Genomic DNA, 22,675 nt, shown 5'->3' with positions numbered 1-22,675 from the left:
TGGACGAACAATTACTGATGTATTTAGGCGATGTTTGGACTTGCTTGAAAACGTCCAGAGAATACTCTTCGAAACGTCGCCTAAATAAATCAGTAACTGTTCTTCCATAAGTATGTGTTATATAGTTTAGTTGATTATTACTTGTTCATTAAGAAAGTCAATCACATGACATCAAATTCACACAGGTTTCACCATATACAACAAACCAAGAAAACCTAACTAAATAACTAATAACCTAACTAATAATCTTAATACATTTTTTTAATTTCAGGGTCACAGAACACAAGAAAAAAACTCTAATGAATGCTGAGAATCTGGCTATAGTGTTTGCTCCGACATTGATGCGTCCATTGGAAACCGACCCCATGGTTAGTCTCATGGCGGCCAAATATGAACAGAAAGCTATGGAATTTATTTTAGTGCATTTTAAAGATATATTTGGGAAATGAACCAAACATTGTGTTTCTCCGCTTGTTTTGTATTTATTTATTTTATTTTAATCACGAGGAAGAATGAGACAGTTAAATTGAATAAATAAAAAAAGATATTTTTTGAACAAAGAGAAGAGAGGTTGAGCGATGCATGATGAATATTTAATTTTGTGAATTCTGTTTTTCTACTCTTTAATATTATATAAATATTTTATTTAGCGATTTACAATTCAGTTGTTGACATAATCACACATTTCTATTTTCTTTTTTAAAAATAAAATAAAAAATAACAACCATTCTGTCAGATCTTAGACGTTTTGATAATATTCCATGGAAATAATCGGAAAAGGACATTTTTTTTTTCTTCGGAAAAAGAGCATTTAAACCACCATTGATTATGTCTTATTTTGGAATTTACCCTTCAATTTAATTTTAAAGTTGATTTTATGAAGACACGAAAGTTTAAAAACTCAGAAGTTTATAAATATGTGTTCTATAAGCATATCATGTCTCATGCACAGTACCCAATTTATTTCACTTTTTACACGTTATCTATTAATGGAATTAAATTTTAAAAAAAAGAGATGATCTGATTATTCCTCACATCCATCTTAGAATTATGGTCACAATGTATACTCTTCAAAAAAGTAGGGGATATTGAAATGCAAATATCCTTGCAAGGTTGTGATATGATAAATAGTCATGGACACTTGACATGCTTTGTTTGAGTGTATGTTCACAGATGAAGAACTTATCGCCCCAACAGAACCACTTAGCTTCACATGCGACACGCAATAGCGCCATACACGTGGGAGGGGTTGTCAAATTTGACACTTCAAGGAAGGGTTGATGAAAACTGCTGCGTGCTGGTTTATCTATCCATGTTTGCTTTCCTATCAGTTCTTGCATAAGATTTACTGTTTAGTGTATCTTTGCTTTAGTGTGTTACGTTTAATGTTTAATTTGAGCGGGAGCAATTACTCATTATTAAGACAAAAATAAAAAATGTCGATTTTCACTTTCTCTTTGCGAGTGAATTGGGGCTGTCAGATAAGCCGCCCATATGAACTGTTTATGTTCATGTGTAGGCAATTGGCCTGTTATTAACATACACTGGTTACCTCTAATAAATACAGCAGTGCATTTCTGCAGTTTTGTATTGTTTCTGAATATCCCTTACTTTTTTTTTTGAAGAGTATATTTTAGGGGATACTCGATTGAATGTTCCGGAATTAAATTCTCTCAATTCCATAAATAGTGTCAATTGAGTGAAAAGGAGAATTTCGGAGTACAACACATGTGCCGACTGCATAAAAAATATCTCAACCAATCATGACAGCTGAAACATATTTGTTACTTAAAATACATCACAATTCTACTCACACCACCTCAGCTGTCTGGACTGACAGAACTGTAACAGGGCTGAATTCCATATCACTTGATTGCAATTCTGTCATTTCTGGACGTTCTGGACTGACAATCGAGCACCCCATTGTATCACAACAAAGGGCAATAACTCTTGATCATATTATAATTGTATAAAGAACCACATGTTACTTGAAGTACGAGATTGGACCACTTGTTATGATTGTTATTTAATGTTTTACATCAACTGTAACATCAAAGTTGATTGAGGGTTCTCAACTGGTGTTACAAATACATTCACCAATTAAAGAGACATGCTTTCAAGAAATTAACTTTTTAATTAATGTAGTTTGTTTTCCCTTTAAACACAAAGTTAGTATTCCAAGATTCTGTTCATAGTTATAAACTGATGAAGGTTTTTCTTTTATAAGTCCTAGTCTTGTATTATAGCAGAACTATGTGTCAGCATTCCTTCATGAAAGCACAAACAGGTATTAATCATTGTTAATCAAATAAATATGTAGTCTTTTATTATTCCTTACTATGTTTCATATTTCACACAGCATTATATCATTATTATTATATTTAATATGTAGGAGACATAATAGAATCAAAATGTAGAATAAAGGGTCACAACTCCCCCGTTCACTTGTACAAAAGTCTTTTATTTTGTAAGTAATCTTATGTAAATGTGGGTGTAAGATTACCAAAAATCTTTAAACAGGCTTGGTGTCTTCTATTTTATAATCTCGTGGGTTTTCTCCGGGTCCTCCGGTTTCCTCCCACTGCTAAAGACCCCTACGCGCAAGCGAATAATGTAAATAAAATTAAACCATATGTTAGTCCCGAAATGACCTAGTTTGTGTCGAGTGGACTTAAACCCCATTTCTCTCTCTCTCTCTTCTATTTTATTCCTCCAGATTAGTTCAGATTCCTTGTTTATAATAACAGCAGCGATTTTGGACCGAGAATATATACGTATCTATATAAAAAAAATCCACCTCTCTTACCTGGATCATAGTTTAGTGGTTTTAAAAAATCAACCATATTTACTTTGGATCATAGTGTAATGGTTTTAAAAAATCAACCACTTGGATTATAGTTAGTGGTGTTAATAAATCAACCATTTGGATCATAGTTTAGTGGTGTTAAAAAAATCAACCACTTTTACTTGAGTCATAGTTTGGTGGTGTTAATAAATCAACCACTTGGGTCATAGTTTAGTGGTGTTAAAAAATCAACTACTTATACTTGGATCATAGTTTGGTAGTGTTAATAAATCAACCACTTGGATCATAGTTTAATGGTGTTATGAAACCAACCACTTTTACTTGGATCATACTTTAATGGTGTTAAAAAAATCAACCACTTGGATCATACTTTAGTGGTGTTATGAAATCAACCACTTGGATCATACTTTAGTGGTGTTATGAAAAAATCAACCACTTTTACTTAAATCATAGTTTACGGGCATTAAAAATAATCAACCATGGTTACTTGGATCATAGTTTAGTGGTGTTAAGCAATCAACCTCCTTGGATGTATAAAGGCGGTTGTTTTCTTAATACAACTAAACCTGACTGAACACACAGGTCACATGGTCACATTTCTATGGAATATGATTACTGTTGATTAATGAATGATTTTCTGACCAGTATCCTCTGGTCTTTATCAAATGATTTTTCTTGATATAGACAGAATCCTGGTCCAAATATCACTCAGTGATAAACTGTGGGTCTACTAGTAATGGTATTCAGTAGAATTTTATACTGAGTATATTTCATTTGTTGTGCAATCATAATATTCTAGGTTTCCTGGAGTATATCCTTTAAAGCGAGAATTAGTTCTTTATTTAGTCTAGTATTAACAAATCAATTTACACCAGTATTGTATAAACCTTATGTCTCTAAGGCTGGGATCACATTGGGACTATTGTCCAAACATACCAAGGGTAATTGTCTTAGATAAGAGCTGGCTTCTGATTCGAAAGTGATTAGAATTAGTATAGTCTATTGTAATACTGCCAGCTTCACACAAAATCTAATCTTGTCAGTGTGAAATTCCAGTGTGATCTGAGTAGGCTCTGCTATTTATCTTTGGTCAAAATAACTATGGATTATTTTTTAGTATTTATAGTCAGAAAATGGAGAAGTCTTGGCCTGTAATATTTAAAAAGGTCAACAGTTTATGTAATAAAATAAGCATGATGTTTTTTGTGAATTGTTTATACATGTATACAGCTTGTTTTATTTCAGTCTATCTATATATTTACATTTATACTGTATATATACGTGGTGTTTTGTTTTCTCAATGTGCTGCCATTATGCTGTAGTAAATTTATTTTATAATCTCTCCGTAATTTGTTAATTATTTGTCATCTCATATAATAGGAGCCATCGTGACTCAATGAGTAAGGGGCCGACTCACTCACTAAGGCGTCCTGGGTTCAATCCTTGTGTTGGCCGGGATTTTCCGGGCTGGTTTCCTGGACAAGGCCAGGCAAGCTAAAAGTGTCTAGTGTAGAATTCAATGAAACTCAGGCAGAAATGCTGTTGTCTGGGAAAAATGTCACTCGGCGCAAACTGCATGGTGTATGTCTGTTGGAAGATCTAGTGTAAGTGGTACCTAAAATCCAGCTGATACCATATTCATTTATATTGTTCTCAATTTTGAAAATCATTGACATATGCAAAATCACAACAACCCAGATCATTAATCCTTTTCTGGTTTTTAAAATTACTTATTAAATTCCCAGAAAATTTAACATGTGGTACTATGAAAACAGGAAATGGTTTAAGATTCAGTGGTTAAGGTACTGGCGGACAAATATTCAGAGATCAGATTAACTGTTATATAAGAAAAGCAAGCAAAACTGCTTCCTCGCAAACCCCTTAATATCTGAATGTAGTGAACAAATTCTCAATTGTGGTTGATCTATATTTTTGTTTAATTATATCAAAATCACTTAATATTGACAAGCTGGGAAACATTGGATCTTAGTCAAAGTTTCTCATGGTGATAAACAATGTTGGTCTTCAGAAGAAATAAAAGACAATTTTCAAAACATTTATTTATATACAAGTTAATATGATTCTTTAAGATACTTCTAAACCAGCAGAGAATCGAAATCTTCACAACTTCAAATACACAGAAACTTTTAAATAAACAGAGAAATGTCTCCAGAATACTTATTTTGATGATACAATTAGTTAATATAAAAACACAAATTTATATGGAAAACAATCACTGATTTTATTTCACTAGGTTTCAACAAGTTCCTCTTGTCGTTCTCAAGTAATGCAGGGCGGAGGGCCTGACAAGGACATGTGTCTAGCCGTTCGGATGGGACGAAAAACCAAGGTCCCGTGTACACATTGGCGTGCACGTAAGAGATCCCTTGGCAGTTGGAATTCGATATAAGAATAGGCCATAGTGCCGCTGCCCGGGCAAAATTTCCCTCATAGCACACTGTAAGGGGTATGCCCGTCTTCATTAGCCCAGTTTAGGAGCAGAACAGTAGGACGTTAAACCCCATTTCATTTCATTTCATTTCCTATTGTCGTTCTCAAGTAACAAGAGGAACTTGTTGAAACGTAGTGTGAAATAAAATCAGTGATTGTTTTCCATATAAATTTGTGTTTTATATATGTTCAATTACTAAATGGCGTATAAGGATTACAATTAGTTAAATGAAGTATCTAATCCTGCATCTTGATATCCTCTAATACCTTCCATTAAATCTCTCCAACATGTATATTCATTACTGACTTCAACACCACCTCTTCTTATAAACTTAGGATATGATTTATTTTTATATAGATAGAATCCAGCATCTATATGCAAATCTATATTACCTGTAAACAAATATATAAAATATATAAAAATATACTACAAGGTAAATATTCTAAATACTAGCAAGATGAAAAAGATTCAATTAAACAAAATAATTTGATCTTGGCCCTTTTCTAAATATTTAATTGTTCTTACCTAGAAATAGATGATTGTCCTTCTCTACTAATTTTAAATTAAATATTTTTAAATATTTCTGAAAATAATTGAATACATGTTTTCAGTAATAAATCTTAAATAACATAATCGAATATATGTGGGTTTTATCCAACAATTAGGCTATTGGCTATAAAACATAGACTTTATTAGGCATAAATACGTATTGTACAAAATATTTATTTTGAAATAACTGTTGCTGTTGTTGACATTAAATTTTAATCCAGAATTTTGCAAATGTTGCCAATTCCCATTTAAAAATATGCCCAAAGTTGTGTTCAATGCCTATTTTGTTACTAGTTTTTTTTTTAGAAGATTAATGTACAGGGGTAGATTCACTGAATGGTACGAAATAAATTATGTGTTTTGAATCATTCATTTTCCCGCCAAAACATACCATCGAACACCAAATGAAGTGCATTGTAGAAAAACGCGCTCAAAGTAGTATTCAGTGCGACGTACAATGCATGATTTTTACCAGTTTTTGTGTAGAAAGTGTAATGAATTTAATGAATTATAAGAAATAAAATAGGCCTACAAATTATACGTTTGGAAATTCATTTTTCCGCCAAAACATTTTCCGCACTGAAATGAAGCAGCAATTTAGTAGAGTAGACTATTTACCGATAAAGGAGCTTGAACATATTTGGTAAAGAAATTCCACCATTTTTCATGGAAAGGTAACTCCATATAAATATGCCCTACACCATCTATGTTGACCTCTGGTCGGTTATCCCGTATATTTAAAGGCACGTTCCACGGCATGTTGGCTCCAGCGAAACGAACTATTTTAATCATATGAAACAGTCTGCAGGAAGTAAAAAATAATATAAAATGTGGTTTAACGTTCTACTTTTCTGTTGCACAAACTAGGTCAATGAAGATGAGAATACACCATACAGTGCGCTATGATGGACTTTTAAGTGTAAGTCAACGTGCGCGCGGAATCTTAGTTATTCGTCCCATCCGAATGGCTAGACATTTTTCCTTATCAAGTCCGTTGTCCAATAACATTTATAAGAAAAAATCACGCAGGTATTGTCTCGGCCAACCAGTGGCGGCGCCAGCCGTCGGTGATTGGAGGGGCAAAGCTGGGGCAAAATCCAAGGTTAAGGGTGCAAAGGCACGAGCTTCAACAAGGGGTAGGGGGCCTCCCCCAGAAAATTTTGAAAAACAGGTTGCCGGAAATGCAGCCTGGCAGTATTTCAGGCACTGGTCGATGAGGTAAAGTGTCAATCGAACGGACTTGCGAATCACGACGAAGCCCACTCACGAGCGTCAAAGTAGGGAGTCCTCCCCCAGAAAATTTTGAAAAATAGATTGCCGGAAATGCTGTCTTACAGTATTCTGTCAGGCACCGATCGTCGAGATAAATAGATCTGCCCAGATACCGTTCGTCGCCTGATCACCAGTTTATCCGACTAGAGAACAAAATGTCAAACGAACGGACCTGCGAACCTCAACGAATTCCCCTTGTGAGCGCCAAAGTAGCGAGTCCATTGGGGACCTCGCCAAGAAAATTTTGAAAAATAGACTGTCGGAAATGCTCTACAACATGCAAGTTTATGACTGAGTGGGGGGATGTGGGATTTATTCACCCTCATAATAAAATAAGCATCTTACTTTTTATAAGCATCTACATTCGTATCAGGCAAGGTATAAAGTATATTAAAAACACACGGTAGTCTGTTCCATTCAAGAAAATGTGACGTTAATACCCATCTGTATGTTGCACGATCTGCAAATTAGAACAGTTTTTTTTTTCGTGTTATGTTATAAACGTATTACATCCACAGGTAGATTAAACATATTTTCTGTGTGAGACATATTCTGATTAATTAATTATGAATTCAAGAGACGGGAAGCCGCAAACAGGGATGAAATAAGGAGACAACGTGAAAGTGGGGTTAAACGCATAGGCGTAGGAGCGGGGGGAATTTTTCTGACAATGTATTTAATTTCCGTTTTTCGGGCACAAACATCAGAGGATGGGGAACATTAAGTAACATATTGTAAATTTATATCTTTGTGTAATTGTGTAATTAATTAAAAATAAACAACCATCACAGCTTTGTGGAAAATTCGTTTTAGTTAATGATTGATTCATTCTGAAAATTCGGGTGATAAAGAAAATTTTCGGGCAAATAGCCTCAGCCCCCACCCCCACCAACTGAGATTGGACCCCCATGCCCGTGGTTAAACCTCCAACTTTTCTGGACCAACCGGGCTAAAGAAGACAGACCAGATGAGGGAAATTTTGACTCTATACTCTTCATCGAATTCCAATTTTACGCCATCCAAATAACTAGACGATTCTCCTTGTCAGTAGAAAATTCCGAGGAACTTATCTCTAACCTGCGGGACGCTAGTGGACCAGCCCCATCTCACTGAACCAACTGAATGCAAATGTATAGATGTAAGTTTCGACTAACATATTTTATAATTTGCTCTAAATCAAACCTGGATCTTCTACTTCATTTTCAGCATCTTTAATCAACTGATCGAAGTCTTTTTTGTTTGGTTTCAATAACAATACATTAGTATCAAATCTATCTGACCAGCTGACGTCAGTGGTAGCAGAGAAGGATTCGTAGGTAAAAATGTCATCGGGATTTTTAAGAACCTAAAAACAGAAGAAAAGAAACCATATTGATTCCACGTAAATCTCAAAATTTGTTTTTATGACCAAAGAGGTATATTAATGAATAGAATAGGGTTTAACGTCCTCCTTTTCTGCTCCAAGTGGGTTAATGAAGACAGACATGCACTGTGCAGTGTGAGATGGGGAGAATTTTGCTCGGGCAGCTTTTGAATTCCAACTGTCAAGGGTTCTTTCACGCCAAGATGCATACGGGACCTCGGTCGTGTGTCCTATCCGAACGTCTAGACACTGTTCCTGACCAATTCCGCCGTACTGATAAGGAGAAACCACACTGACATTTACTTGTGTCGTACAGAGCAAAAACTGAGTAAATTTGGTGTAAATAGGTCAAGCTCGTCATGTTTATACACAGGCGGGACTTATTTGGAATTTCAACTTTAGTGTAAAATCATATAGACAAAAATCGGTATATGGGAGCCACTGTGGCTCTGTGAGTAAGACGTTGGCTCACTAACCTTGAGGTCCCGTGTTCGATCTCGGTGAGGGCAGAGAAAGTTCATCTGGATTTTCCGGCGTGGTTTACCCTTCTCAGTGGTGCAGGACAGGGGGTATGGAGAGGGACAAAGCATAGTCGTTCGGATGGGACGAAAAACCCATTGACATGCACATAAAAGAACTCTTGACAGTTGGAAATCGATAGGCCTTCATAGCACACTGCATGGCGTATGCCCGTCTTCATTAGCCCAGTCGGAGCAGAACAGTAGGACGTTAAACCTTATCCCATTTCACGTTGACTTTGTGGAGCTATAGGCCTACGGCATAATAATTATCTAGAATTTTAGAGAACTGGGGAAATTGGCGATAGAAAACCTGTTCGTGTCGACGAGAACACTTTCCGTCTCAAACATGCATATATGGTGGCAAATTTTAACATTTTTACCATAGCTGAATTGTGAATATAAGCTAGCTTTTTATATCCCTTCACTTTCCATAACCAAATAGGACCGTAATCTTCATGTAAGATTCTTTTCTTTGGTGTCGCTAAATCAACGTCGATGATTTCATCAAACATCTTCTTCAAAAATGGTCTGAAATATTCACAATTATTGTTGTTTTATAGGTCATTAGGCAAGTGGTCATAGAGACTTTTAGTCCAACAAAATAGTATCCTCAAATTTGAACAACAAAACAACATTTGTGCTTTCGTTGGACGAATTACAATTTTCCTAAATAATCCCAAATCTAGCCTATTAAACATTTAATATTTTATTTATATTTTAATATTCCGTTCAATATTTTCAGTTGATGCCTTGTTAACAGAAATGCGCCATTGAAATAAAGATAATAGTACAAATGTACCTGATAAGCCACGATATATCATTACTGACCATGATAAGACGACATTTTTTACTACCACTGGCCTTCAATGATCGGGCTAAAACTGTAGCACTGATAGCTGTAAGGTCGGATGTGGCATAAGTGACATACGCATGTTTACCGCAACGCCTGAAAAAATTTTAAAAAAAGAAATAGGTTGTTCGATGAGTATAGCGCTTGGTCACTAACCTGGTCACGAATTTTTCAGTCTGATTTAATCTTGTCAGTGGTGCAGGATAGCGTCTAGCAGTTGGGATACGTAAACAGACATAATAATATAGAGTTTGGTGTCGCTGCCAGGGCAAAATTTCACTTATAGTACACTGCATGGCGTACGAACGTCTTCGTGGCCCTGTTGCTGCAGAAAAAAAAGACGCCAAACCACCATCCATTTCATTTCGCTGTATAAAACGGGACGGGAGCTACGGTGGCTAAGTGAGTGAGACGCTGGCTCGCTAGCCTGGAGGTCGTGTGTTCGATCCCTGCATTGGCCGAGAAAGTTCATCCAGATTTTCCGACGTGGTTTCACCTTGTCAGTGGTGCAGAACGGAGGGCCTGACAAGGACAGCTGTCTAGTCCTTCGGATGAGACGAAAAACCGAGGTCCCGTGTATACATTGGAATGCACGTAAAAGATCCATTGGCAGTTAGAATTCGATATAAGAGTAGGCGATAGTGCCGCTGCCCGGGCAAAATTTCCCTCATAGCACACTGTATGGCGTATGCCCGTCTTCATGAGCCCAGTATAGGAGCAGAACAGTAGAACAGTAGGACGTTAAACCCCATTTCATTTCATTTCATTTATAAAACGGGACTCATGGGTATATTAGCTGATACGATTCATATTCTCAAACATGTTCTTTTGTTCTTTACAAAATGTAGGACAATATTTTAAAGTAACACTCAAGCAAGCCCTTGCAGTTATCAACATATCGCTCTCCATATAAATCCAACAGCGACACCTCTTATTTCATAGCAAAACAAATGCGACCCCCCCCCCCCCATCGTAATTTCTTTCTAAAACTTCAACATAAAGGAAGGAAAATTACATTTTTTAAATTAGCTATCTGTTTTTAAAAATTCGTTATTCAGACCCATTACTTTTATTTATCTTCAAATCAAACTTACCTGCCTGTCACATTTATAAAACATAAAAAGAATGATAGAAGAAAACATAATCCCACAATATTATGCATGTTTCTTTGTAAATACTAATAAATTATCGTGGCGTATTCTTACAGATCTAGACTAGATGTACACGTTATCCATACACTGAATATGATAAACACTGGACAAGTTCCCATGGAATCTATTTCATTATCTTATTCTGTTCGACGCGAAGGTCACCTATTGGATGAATTATTTATTTAATTTGTTGTTGGCCGAGAAAATTCTTCGGGATTTTTTTAGAGTAGGTTCCCTTGTCAGTGGATGCGGAATTGGGGATTTGATAAGAATAATCAGTGTCTTGTCTTCGGATGGGACCAAAAACGGAGGTCTCTGTATGTATACACGTGTTGGTGTACATGTAAAAGAGTCCTTATTTGCCAGTTAGAATTTGAAGAACAGTTATAGGCGAAGCGTCACTTTCCGGGCAACATTTTCCTCATGGCACACTGTATGGCGTTATGTCCATCATCATTATTCCGGTTGGTGCTGAAAAGTCAGGCCCGGCGGAGTGGGGGGGGGGGGCTAGCGGAGGCTTTAGGCCCCCCCCCCCAATAATTTGGGCGCAAGTACTCTTTTCTCCAGGTTATTGTGGCCCCTGGACCCTTGCATATTAGGACCTTGGATGGAAGCACCCCCCCCAAATCAAGAATTGCTTCCGCCGGCCCTGAAAGTAGGCCTACAAGGCCGGTAACCCTATTTCATTTATAGCTCTAGTTGATCGAAAAGGCGATTAATCCCGTGTATACCATTAGTGGCACATTGAGGATATCTCGACAATTGAAAATCGAAATGAGAGTAGAGTAGGCCGACGAGTCCTAGTCCGACTCCGAGCAGAATGTCCATCATCATTTCTTACCCTAATAAAGATATTTTTTTTAGTAGAGCATGCTAAAATGGAGATTGAGATATCTCCAGAATTATACACAAATAAATGGAAATATCTTTTTAGGAATTAACAGATTGCCTCCATAACGATTCCCCATTGATGGATTTATGTACTTAGATCTGTGTATAGTAGGAACCCTGCGACTCACCATTTATATAGAATAATGTATTTTATCATTTAAGATATAAATGTACTTAATATATGCTTGTAGAAATCTGACGTAAATAAAGTGTAGTGTAAAAAAAAAAAAAAAAAAAAAAAAAAAATTATTATTATTATTATTATTATAGCATATTGCATGGTGTATAATGCCCGTCTTCATTAGCCAAGTTAATGCAGAAAAGTAAGACCGGAATAAAAATCAACTGGTGGTGGCATGGTGATTTCTTTGTGGTTATTAAGATTAAGTTCATTGGACTCCTCAAACAAATCTTATAATAGGCCAAGAAATCTCATGGATATGACATTGAAGTCAATTTGGAAAGAATTAGTAGTCCGATCCCTGATATTGTAATCAGAGTTGTCTCCCGCGTTTTCCTTTATTTTTTTATTGCCAGGGCGTAGCAAAGGTAAGGTTTTCGTCGTTTACTCGCGTCACTCGAGTCGACTCCATTGCCGAGTTTACCCAGGTGAAACATCCCGAACGGTCCGAGTAGTCCGAGTAGTCACATGACATCAAAACAGTTACGACGTCAGTATGTGATCGAGAGACGGACCTCGAGAGACAGGCTTTTTTGCGTATAGGACGCCATTTTGTCACGTGACAAACCCTTTTACTCTCCGCTCGATTCAAAACGCGAACGGTCTGGTGTCGACTCAAGTGACCAACGAAAACCTTACCTTAAAGTGTAGAGTCTATGTTGTTGTTTTTTGATAAAAATGGGTTAACTAACGATAAATGCATCAATAGCCTGTCTTCTTTGAGCAGTAAAACACAAACAGATTCGAATTAATTACGTCATTCGCCGCATGGATGTGGCTAAAAATAACTTTAGGATCAGCTGACATGGAATGATCACGGTTGGGGTTTCCCTTTAATAATCCTCCTCTACCACCTGAGACTTTGCTCTAAATGCATCAGATTTAATAATATTTTTTTATGACTAGATAAAAACACATGCACGCCCAGTGAATATACACAATGGGAGGTTTACGTGCGATAAGTCAGTGTTGGTCAGACAGTTAGGACTTTCATAACTGCTTGTCACACCATTACCGTTATCCAATCACATCGCTCGCTCCGTGTATCGCACCAGATCGGAATCACCCTTTCGTCTATTGATCAACTGTTAACTGATCTGCAGAAAGACAACAGTCTTATTCTTTCTTTTAGTGAATGTTTTGATACCAAACACACGTTAATTTGCTGTTCTACTGCTTGAGGAATATTCACGAGAAAGTGATTATTGCTTTCATAATGGAGAATATTACAGCGGAATCATCCAGTTTTCCACAAGATTTTCTGGAATATTTACCGGAGAATCCTATCAAAGAACCACTTAAACATGGATGGATTTTAATGAATCAACAATATACAAAATTTCAGATTGCTACATGGGGATCACTAATTGTTCATGAAGTATATCATCCTTTTTTGTTTATTTGAATAACTTAGCGCTAACTATGCTCAGATTCAAATTGAATAATGGAATATACAAACTAACAAAGATCTCTATTTTAGTATCTTTTTAAATATTTTATTACCTACCGGGGTATCACGGTCTAATGTCAGTACCAGTAAGTCGAGAACAAAATTTTATTTTTAAAATGACATTTGGGAGCATTCACCTCAAGTCAACTATATTAAAATTAGGTCACTTATAAAACAAGAATCAATTATATTTTATACTCTTTGTTTCAATTTCAGTTTGTATATTTTGCGGCTTGTTTGCCAGCTTTCCTGTTTCAGTTTTTTCCGTTCATGCGAAGATTTAAAATCCAGGCAGTAAGTATGATGATAAAACCTTTTCAAATAAAATTCAGCTGGACCCCAAGTCTATAAAAATGTTTCAGAATGCATGTGCCCATCTTATGAATAGGCCTAACTTGAGATGTTTGACCACATTTTCTTCTGTTTGAAACAGCATACATGTGATTGGCCAAAAGTAAAATGTCAGGAGATTTTTGTAAAAATGTCAGGAGATTTTTGTAAAAATGTCAGGAGATTTTTGTAAAAATGTCAGGAGAATTAAGGTCAAAAGAGGGAGACTTTAATCATGCGTTAAAATTACCCACCCACCATGAATAAAAGACAAATTAATTTACATATTTTATATATTTTAATATCATTTTAATATGCATGTAGGCCTACATTAATAAATTTAAAAACTTCTGATTAGCAGTTTTGGTCATTTGAGGTGCAGTTACATATATATACTCAATATTAATTAAATGTAACAGTTTACTTTTAATTTGCCTTGAAGTTGATAGCCCATTTACATTACGGTAGCTATGGTTATTAAATTTTGGTGGTTATTGTCATTTTGGAAAATATTATTCATATTTTGTGCATAACTTGCAAGTTACTGATATCGCACGGTATGAATTGTATTGTGGATGATATTTTCAACACCATTCATGTACGACCCTTTACGTGTGCTAAACAAATTCCAACTACAGACGACATAATGTTGATGTCACGTGGTCTGAATTACCTTGCTGTCCACATTGGTAACATAACCGTAATGAGTTTAAAATCACACATTACAAATTAAAAATGTATGTAAAAAAAGCCCTATTAATTCATCCTGTTCTGAACATTCACAATACTATTTAATTATGTTTTATTGTGCAGAAATTGCCGTGAATACGAGACTGACGCAAGCGCGCGATGTCAAAGTTTCAGTTTTGCAAAGCGGTAGCTTCCGGGGCCCGTAGCTTCCGACTAATTACGTAATATTAGAGCGTTGTGTTGGTCATTGTAAAATTTATTTAACATCGAAAATCATGAATATTACGACCAGGACTTTATTAATTTCGTATAAAAACAATAATTATCGTGGGTCTATTATATTGTGTTGTTTTTGCTTAATCTTTTACTTCTTAATGTTATTATTATTTAATTTTTATACGTCCACATTCATAATGTGAACGTATTATGCCGTCGCCCCTGTCTGTGTGTGTGTGTGTGTGTGTATGTATGTATGTGTGTGTGTGTGTGTGTGTGTGTGTGTGTCTGTGGTTCGCCTACAGGGCGCAATTCTTCATGGATTTTCTTCAAACTTGGTATACTTATTCCTTATACCCCAAGGAAGATCCCTATTGTTTTTGGTGCATGCCCGACCCCCCGGGGCAGAGCCACGCCCATTTCTAGTATTTGTTTGTTTGTCGTCTACAGGCCACATTTCTTAACTAATAATCTTGAAACTTTGCATACACATTCTTTGTACCCTAAGGAACATCCCTATCGTTTGGGGTGCATGCCCAACCCCCAGGGGCAGAGCCACGCCCATTTTCTTTTCGTGTGTCTTTGTGTCGCCTACAGGGCGCAATTCTTACTGGATTTTCTTCAAACTTGGTATACTTATTCCTTATACCCCAAGGAAGATCCCTATTGTTTTTGGTGCATGCCCGACCCCCAGGGGCAGAGCCACGCCCATTTCTAGTATTTGTTTGTTTGTCGTCTACAGGCCACATTTCTTAACTTATAATCTTGCATACACATTCTTTGTACCCTAAGGAACATCCCTATCGTTTGGGGTACATGCCCAACCCCCAGGGGCAGAGCCACGCCCATTTCCCATTTTCTTTTCGTGTGTCTTTGTGTCGCCTACAGGGCGCAATTCTTACTGGATTTTCTTCAAACTTGGTATACTTATTCCTTATACCCCAAGGAAGATCCCTATTGTTTTTGGTGCATGCCCGACCCCCAGGGGCAGAGCCACGCCCATTCCTTATATTTATTTATTTGTTTGTCATCTACAGACCGCATTTCTTAACGTATCAACTTTACATATTTATTCCTTATACCCTAAGGATGATCCCTATTGTTTTTAGTGCATGCTCGCCTCCCCGGGGCAGAGCCACGCCCATTTTTGTATTTGTTTGTTTGTCGTCTACAGGCCGCATTTCTTAACGTATCATCTTGAAACTTTGCATACTTATTCTTTGTACCCTCAGGAACATCCCTATCGTTTTGGGTGCATGCCCACCCCCCAGGGGCAAAGCCACGCCCATTTTCTTTTTCTATGTGTGTGTGTCGCCTACAGACCACAATTCTTAATCAATTGTCTTGAAATTTTTTCATATGAATTGCTTATACCCTAACGATGACCCCTATTGTTTTTTTACCCCCAGGGGCAGAGCCACGCCCATTTTCTTTTCTTTTTATGTCTGTGTGTCACCTACAGGCCACAATTCTTAATCAATCGTCTTGAAAATTTTTCATATGAATTGCTTATACCCTAAGTATGATCCCTATTGTTTTTGGTGCATGCCCGACCACCAGGGGTAGAGCCACGCCCATCCCTTATATTTATTTATTTGTTTGTCATCTACAGATCGCATTTCTTATCGTATCACCTTGAAACTTAGCATACATATTCCTTCTATCCTAAGGAACATCCCTATTAGTTGTGGTGAATACCCAACCCCCAGGGGCAGAGCTACGCCCATTTTCTTTTTTTATGTCTGTGTGTCACTTGCAGACCGCATTTCTTAATCGATCATCTTGAAATTTTTTTTAGACTTATTCCTTATAGCCTAAGGCTACGTTTTTACACTTATTCCTTAATCCTAAGGCTGGCCTCTATTATTATTTTTGGTGCATGCTCAACCCCTTGGGACAGAGTCACGCCTAATGTTTGTGTGTCTTGTGTTTTGCCTACAGGCCGCAATTCTTAACCGATCCTTTTGAAATGGGGATACCTATTCTAAACGTCATGCTTTTAGAATAAAGACATCGATTGTTTTAAAATAAAAATTGTGTTCTGTTAATGTGAACGAAACGTTAAACTGATAGCAGTCCTACAACCCAGTTTTATTTCACAGACCCTCAATGCAAACTGGACCATATCAAACAAAACAGGAATGTGGACGTATATTGCTGCGTTAGCGATGCTCTTGTTGTAAATGGCTTCATCATGAACTCTTATATATTAAATCCAAGTTTACTAAATGTCATTGTGCTTGATAACGATAAGAGGATACTTGTCGAAACGTCGTGCTAATAGAATAAAACCAGTGATTGTTTCCCATAAAAATTGTGTTCTGTTAATAATTATCGTGTTATTTAAATGGTATTGATCCAAATACAAAAACATCGAAAATGTATTCAGACCGTGTTACTAATAATTATATAGTAACGCCGTGTTACTAATTATAGTAACAACATTCAACACTTAACAAAAAAAAAGTCTGTCTCGTTTTATTTCGATGCTATTTGATTACAATTTTGACTCCCAAAAAATAAAATTACAAGAATTGAAAAAGCGGGAGTATTTGTCTCCTGATCGGGAGATCAGGGGTGAAATCGGGAGACCCCCGCGAATTGCGGGAGGTATCACATGTATGAACAGGAAAAGTGATAATACAACAAGATTTGATGAAATTCATTCATATCATCCGACCATTTTGATTAGCATCTTGATTACAAAAGGTAAAGTTTTGTAATATGTCCTTTAAAAGTGGGTGGATCCAAAGATGCCTCTATGGCCTATAGGTTATTTTAAGCAGGATAGACTAATATAACATTAATTAATATTTCTATTTTTAAGGATAAACCAGAAACAGCAGATAAACAGTGGAAATGTTTGAAATTGATTTTATTTAATCATTTCTGTATACAGGTAATATTGTTAGTCAAATCTGCATCTTTTGCATTTTTCAGATATTAAAATTTCCAGGGCTTATTCCATGCTAAAATGTACTTAAATTTTGGATTTATTCAGATAAAAAGAGGCCCATCAAAACATTGTAGCATAAAATTCCAGGTATTATGGTGGCTTATGACTATGTCCAATCTATATCATGAGGTAGAATGCATTGATCAGGATCTAGACATCAAAAAAGATAAACAAATAATATGTAGAAAAAATGGTAATCTAATGGAATGAACTAGATTTTTACAACTCACTATTGATTATGTTTCAGTTGCCTCTTATTGCTGGTACCTATGTATTTACAGAATGGTTTGGTATACCCTATGGTTGGGATGAAATGCCATCATGGTTAGAAATTAAACATTAATATTTAAGCATCCAAAAATTTAAATTGGTTATTTGATGTATAAATTTTCATTTGCGAAATAACGGATTATAGCTCCATGTGTAATGCTTGATTTAATAACTCCCATGTGAAATGATTTGTAAATAAATCCATGTGTAGTGGTTTAGAAATGACTACAAATATAGTGGTTTGTATATAACTCCTATGTGTAGTGGTTTGTAGAGAAGTATGATGTTTTGTATATAAATCCATGTACAGTGAGTTGTGTACATGTTACTACGTGTGTATTGGTTTGTATATAACCCATGTGTATTGGTTTGTATATAACCCATGTGTATTGGTTTGTATATAACCCCATGCGTATTGGTTGGTATATACATGTTACTACATGTGTATTGGTTTGTATATAACCCCATGTGTAGTGGTTTGTATATATAACTCCATGTGTAGTGCTTTGTATATAACACCATGTGTATTGGTTTGTATATAACACCATTTGTATTGGTGTGTATATAACCCCACCAATATTGGTTTGTATATTGCAGTTCAGTGTAGTTGTTTGTATATTTAGGGGGGATCACGTGGCTAAGTGGGTAAGACGCTAGCACGCTAGCCTGGAGGTCGGGTGTTCGATCCCTGCATTGGCCGAGAAAGTTCATCCAGATTTTCCGGCGTGGTTCTCCCTTGTCAGTGATGCAGGACGGAGGGGCTGACAAGGAAAGCTGTCTAGTCGTTCGGAAGGGACGAAAAACCGAGGTCCCGTGTACACATTGGTGTGCACGTAAAAGATCCCTTGGCAGTTGGAATTCGATATAAGAGTAGGCCGTAGTGCCGCTGTCCGGGCAAAATTTCCCTCATAGCACACTGTATGGCGTATGCCCGTCTTCATTAGCCCAGGTTAGGAGCAGAACAGTAGGATGTTAAACTCCATTTCATTTCATTTTCATTTGTATATTTAGATAAGTAAAATTTGTTATTTTTGTATATTTAAGGTATAATTTAGCTCTACGAGTATTTGGTTGTGCTGTAGTAGAAGATACATGGCATTATTTTCTACATTATGCTCTACATGATGGACGTATCTACAAACATATACATAAAATTCATCATCACTTTCAGGTAAATCATAAAAAAACAGTTCAATATATATTGAAATGCATAACAATTGTGGTTTGAAACTTCTATGTTTTTTTATTTCTATTCTTTGGCAAAGTTTTAAACCCATCACCCAGAAAATTAAAATGTTATGTTAATATATAAACTTAGTTATATTTTATAAAATTATTTAATTCATATGACAGAACCATTTAATGAGTTTTCACCTGTGCATCTATATCAAAATATTTCTGATTTTTTTAGGCACCTTTTGGACTAACAGCAGAATATGCCCATCCTTTAGAAACTCTTAGTAAGTAGATCAATGTTTCGTAAACATACATTGTGCAAGAGATAAATCTGTCTTATCCAGATCATAATCAACTGAAGAGTCCAGGGGAAGAACGATCTAAGTCACATTTTTGTCTTTTCACATAAAAGGCAAAACAGAATGGTTTAATTACAACTTCAAAATGATGTTTAATACAAATCATAATTACCAGTACAACAACTGACTTCCACTTTTCAGCCAAATTAAGGTCAAATAAATACAATGGACTTGTATTTGTCCGGGAGGCCATTTCAGAAGGACCTTGGTTCGATGTGACTCTGATCATTTTTACCTGAAATTGATTGTTCCACAGAAAGCTTATACAATTTGCTACCAGATGGCGCCATTAACTGGGGTTCCTTTAAAAAGTGACTTAGATCGTTCTTATCGTTCTCTTCAACTCTTGATGACATCGCTAGCCTGCGATATTTATTGGGATAGGACCTGATCTGCTGCTCTGCGCTTATTCATGATTAAATCAAGAAATGGATAATCGAGACTATGTATTTTATCGTACCAACTTCAGTAATGATGATGGAGTCTAGGCACAAAATTCAATCGCTAAATTCTCGGTTCAGAATGGATCAATTTGACTGAAATTTTCAGAAAATTCCCTTTAGATTATCTAGTTTTATCTATTATAGTGAGAACTGCCAGCTCTTTATCTAATTTCCCATAATGTATCTTTAAATTGAAATTATTAGCATTCATATAAGAGAGGTGTCTAGGTCAAAATCATTCATTAATAAAGGGGTTTTGGTCAATATATTTCATATAAGAGATTATTTTTTGTCAATATCTTTCCTTGGTGTTTTAAATTTAGATTATATGTAATATGTATTGAAATGTTTTAATAAATGTTTTTATGTATTTTAGTTTTAGGGTTTGGTTTCTTCCTGGGTATATTAATATTTGCTAATCATCTGGTATTATTATGGGCGTGGGTAACTATTAGATTATTTGAGACTATAGATGTTCACAGTGGATATGATGTACCATATCTTAATATCTTACATTTAGTACCATTCTACGCTGGTAAGTTTTTTATTTTTTGGAAATTATTTGTATTTGTTCATCATAAAGTTGAATATATGATGATGTAAAATATTCAATCAGTTTAAAGAGAGGCCCATCAAAAGATTTGACGCAACACCTGTGATACTGGCGTATCTATATCTAAATATTGTGAAACTTTCAATTCATCAATTTCAATAATAAATGGAATTAAACCATTTTATAGAGATTCATGCCTAGGTCCCACTAGGCTTTTTTTGCTGCGGTGATGTACTACCTATAGAAATTGATGAGCCCGTTTTCCTGATAATGCAAGGTTTGAAAGTTTTTGCAGTTCTCCTGAGGCCTGCCGATGGTTCCATGTTACTCGCGATGCCCCAAGAGTTTCCCTTTGACGCCATGGAACCTGTTCCTAACGCCTCCCGAGGCTCATAAATTTCTATCGGTAGTACATCCCCGAGGAAAAAAAATGCCAAGTGGGACCTAGGCATCAACTTTGCAAGGGATTCAAAATCCCTGAAGACCTCGAGGTAAACTAAACCAAACAATATACTAAAACTATTACACAATATTATAACAATTCTTGTACTATTTTCAGGTTCTCGGTTCCATGATTTTCATCACAAGAACTTTAATGGAAATTATTCTTCCACCTTTAAATGGTGGGATATTATCTTCGGAACAGATTCACAGTATAAAGAATATCAGGCCAAATTAAAGGCAGAACAGAAAAAATTGAAATAAACTGTCACATGTTAAATTGTCGTCAGTTATGAAAGTTTGTAATCAAATTGTGATAAGTTACAGTGGTTATGCCTCAGTTAAAGTGACATTGTCTCTAGATATAAAAATCTGTGATCTACCATAACAAAAAACCCTGAAATGTAAATTCAGGAAAGTTTGTGACCATAGTGAAGTAAAATTATATTATAATGACTTAAAGTGCCTGTAATTTAACAGATTTGCTGCTGTTTGATGATGTACATAGTATCTCCACCAAATTAAACAAAAATTAAACTATCAAAAACTAAACAGATAAATCAAATTCAAAGGAAACAAATAAAACAAAGAAAATGAAAAGAGCAGTTCAGTACCATTCTACATTAACAAAATAAAGGAAATCAGTTGTGAAATTTTTTCGAAAAAAATAAGAGCAAAGTAACACTAATGTTAATACTTTTTTAACGACCCTACTGAATGAATGTTGGGCTTAACAAAACAATCATGATCATTAATGATTTCTATGGAAAAGGGGGTTGGGCAAGATACAAAAAAGTTGAGAACCACCCCAATGGCTAATTTGACTGGTGGAAGTATTCCTAAACCTTAACAAAAAAATATAACTATCACAAGTATAGATTTGTAGTTCGCTTGATGGGAAGTAATACAAAATTTATGCAATTGTGGAGACTAATTTCTAGATGAGCTGTCACCTTGAATACATTTTATATTTACAATAATATTAAACGTGTGCAAAGCAGAATATTCAGTATTTACTGGAGTTAAATTTAGGAAAGTTTGAGATGACATCTCGTAAATATATTCTTTCAACATAATTTCAAATATTATTCTATTCCTCTTCAATCATATCTCTTGGTTAATATAATTCATTGTGTTGTTATTTAAAAGAATATTGGGTTAAAGTTGACTTTCATGACCACCAAAACATCACATCAGTTGATTTTCTATTCCTGTTATTCAACGTGACCTACTTTCGGTTTGTTTATAAATAGATTTAACGTGACCTATTGACCTGTGACGTAATAACCTATGACGTTGTAATGACGTGTTACTAGTTTTAATGGCTGGCAGGTAGCCAGTCTGTGTACAGAATGTTGTTGATATTTACAATACATCAAAATAAAACAAAACATTTTCATTTAGTCCTAACATTATTAGTAACAAATAAAACTAGAACTGCGAAGCAGTAATGACGGGTTTCACCGGTGCCACGTTACCCTAAACATATGTAACTTCCGGTACCAACGAAACCATTAAACAGGTTTCCACATAAGCATTGCACACATCAAATAAAATGGACCCCGAATCAACCAAATCCAGCAATATAAATTCATTTTATACATTTGTTACATGTAAGTGTACAGTACTTCCGGTGATAATGAAAATGTTCAATTAGTTTTATGAAATCAGAAATGGCAAAAGGCATCACATGGTGAACATTTTATGTAAATCAAATAATAATTGCCACTTTTATAGACCAAAAACCTTGAAAAG

General features: G+C 35.7%; 3 protein-coding genes across 9 annotated transcripts in view; 2 read left to right on the top strand and 1 right to left on the bottom strand.

Annotated features, from left to right (window-relative positions):
* The window catches only part of LOC126821461 (N-chimaerin), a 41,626-nt gene extending 37,476 nt beyond the window's left edge, over window positions 1-4,150 (top strand). For all 4 annotated transcript variants that reach the window (XM_050549899.2, XM_050549898.2, XM_050549900.2 and 1 more), the window contains one exon: window positions 272-4,150. In XM_050549899.2, coding sequence (XP_050405856.1) covers window positions 272-449 — 178 coding nt within the window. In that variant the 3' untranslated portion in view covers window positions 450-4,150. The remainder of the gene's footprint in view (window positions 1-271) is intronic.
* A 696-nt stretch (window positions 4,151-4,846) lies between these two features.
* Window positions 4,847-13,050, bottom strand: LOC126821462 (glycogenin-1). 4 transcript variants are annotated; one of them, XR_007680413.2, is made up of 8 exons: window positions 12,729-13,050; window positions 9,763-9,909; window positions 9,344-9,491; window positions 8,234-8,424; window positions 7,425-7,539; window positions 6,426-6,609; window positions 5,784-5,841; window positions 4,847-5,650 (listed from the first exon to the last, which is right to left on the bottom strand). XR_007680413.2 is itself a non-coding variant. In XM_050549903.2 (8 exons), the coding sequence occupies exons 1-8, from the start codon at window positions 12,737-12,739 to the stop codon at window positions 5,478-5,480; spliced, it is 999 nt and encodes a 332-aa protein (XP_050405860.1). In that variant the 5' UTR covers window positions 12,740-13,050; the 3' UTR covers window positions 4,847-5,477. The 4 variants fall into 4 exon arrangements, 2 of the variants coding, with proteins under 2 accessions (XP_050405860.1, XP_050405859.1); XR_007680412.2 differs by having other exon boundaries at window positions 8,262-8,424; window positions 12,676-13,047; XM_050549903.2 differs by having other exon boundaries at window positions 8,262-8,424.
* Window positions 12,376-21,376, top strand: LOC126821465 (methylsterol monooxygenase 1). The gene is made up of 9 exons (XM_050549912.2): window positions 12,376-12,404; window positions 13,169-13,414; window positions 13,703-13,780; window positions 17,550-17,621; window positions 17,926-18,002; window positions 18,993-19,119; window positions 19,360-19,408; window positions 20,303-20,461; window positions 21,039-21,376. Exons 2-9 carry the CDS (start codon window positions 13,253-13,255, stop codon window positions 21,182-21,184), a joined length of 870 nt encoding a protein of 289 aa, XP_050405869.1. The 5' UTR covers window positions 12,376-12,404; window positions 13,169-13,252; the 3' UTR covers window positions 21,185-21,376.
* The last annotated feature ends 1,299 nt before the right edge of the window (window positions 21,377-22,675 follow it).

Source organism: Patella vulgata, chromosome 5 (genome assembly GCF_932274485.2).
Source record: "Patella vulgata chromosome 5, xgPatVulg1.2, whole genome shotgun sequence".
In the NCBI taxonomy this organism is placed as follows: Eukaryota; Metazoa; Mollusca; class Gastropoda; family Patellidae; genus Patella; species Patella vulgata.
This window is presented reverse-complemented; position numbering and strand designations above follow the sequence as displayed.

What these genes read in the sequence shown, in the direction of transcription:
- LOC126821465 (XM_050549912.2), top strand. Translation starts at nt 13,253, where the DNA reads ATGGAGAATATTACAGCGGAATCATCCAGTTTTCCACAAGATTTTCTG. An exon ending in GATCACTAATTGTTCATGAA is followed by an intron (nt 13,415 to 13,702) that starts GTATATCATCCT and finishes TTTCAATTTCAG; the next exon opens with TTTGTATATTTTGCGGCTTG. An exon ending in TTTAGTACCATTCTACGCTG is followed by an intron (nt 20,462 to 21,038) that starts GTAAGTTTTTTA and finishes TACTATTTTCAG; the next exon opens with GTTCTCGGTTCCATGATTTT.
- LOC126821462 (XM_050549902.1), bottom strand. Translation starts at nt 10,975, where the DNA reads ATGCATAATATTGTGGGATTATGTTTTCTTCTATCATTCTTTTTATGT. An exon ending in GATATATCGTGGCTTATCAG is followed by an intron (nt 9,492 to 9,762) that starts GTACATTTGTAC and finishes TGAATATTTCAG; the next exon opens with ACCATTTTTGAAGAAGATGT. An exon ending in ATGTTCAAGCTCCTTTATCG is followed by an intron (nt 5,842 to 6,425) that starts GTAAATAGTCTA and finishes AATTATTTTCAG; the next exon opens with AAATATTTAAAAATATTTAA.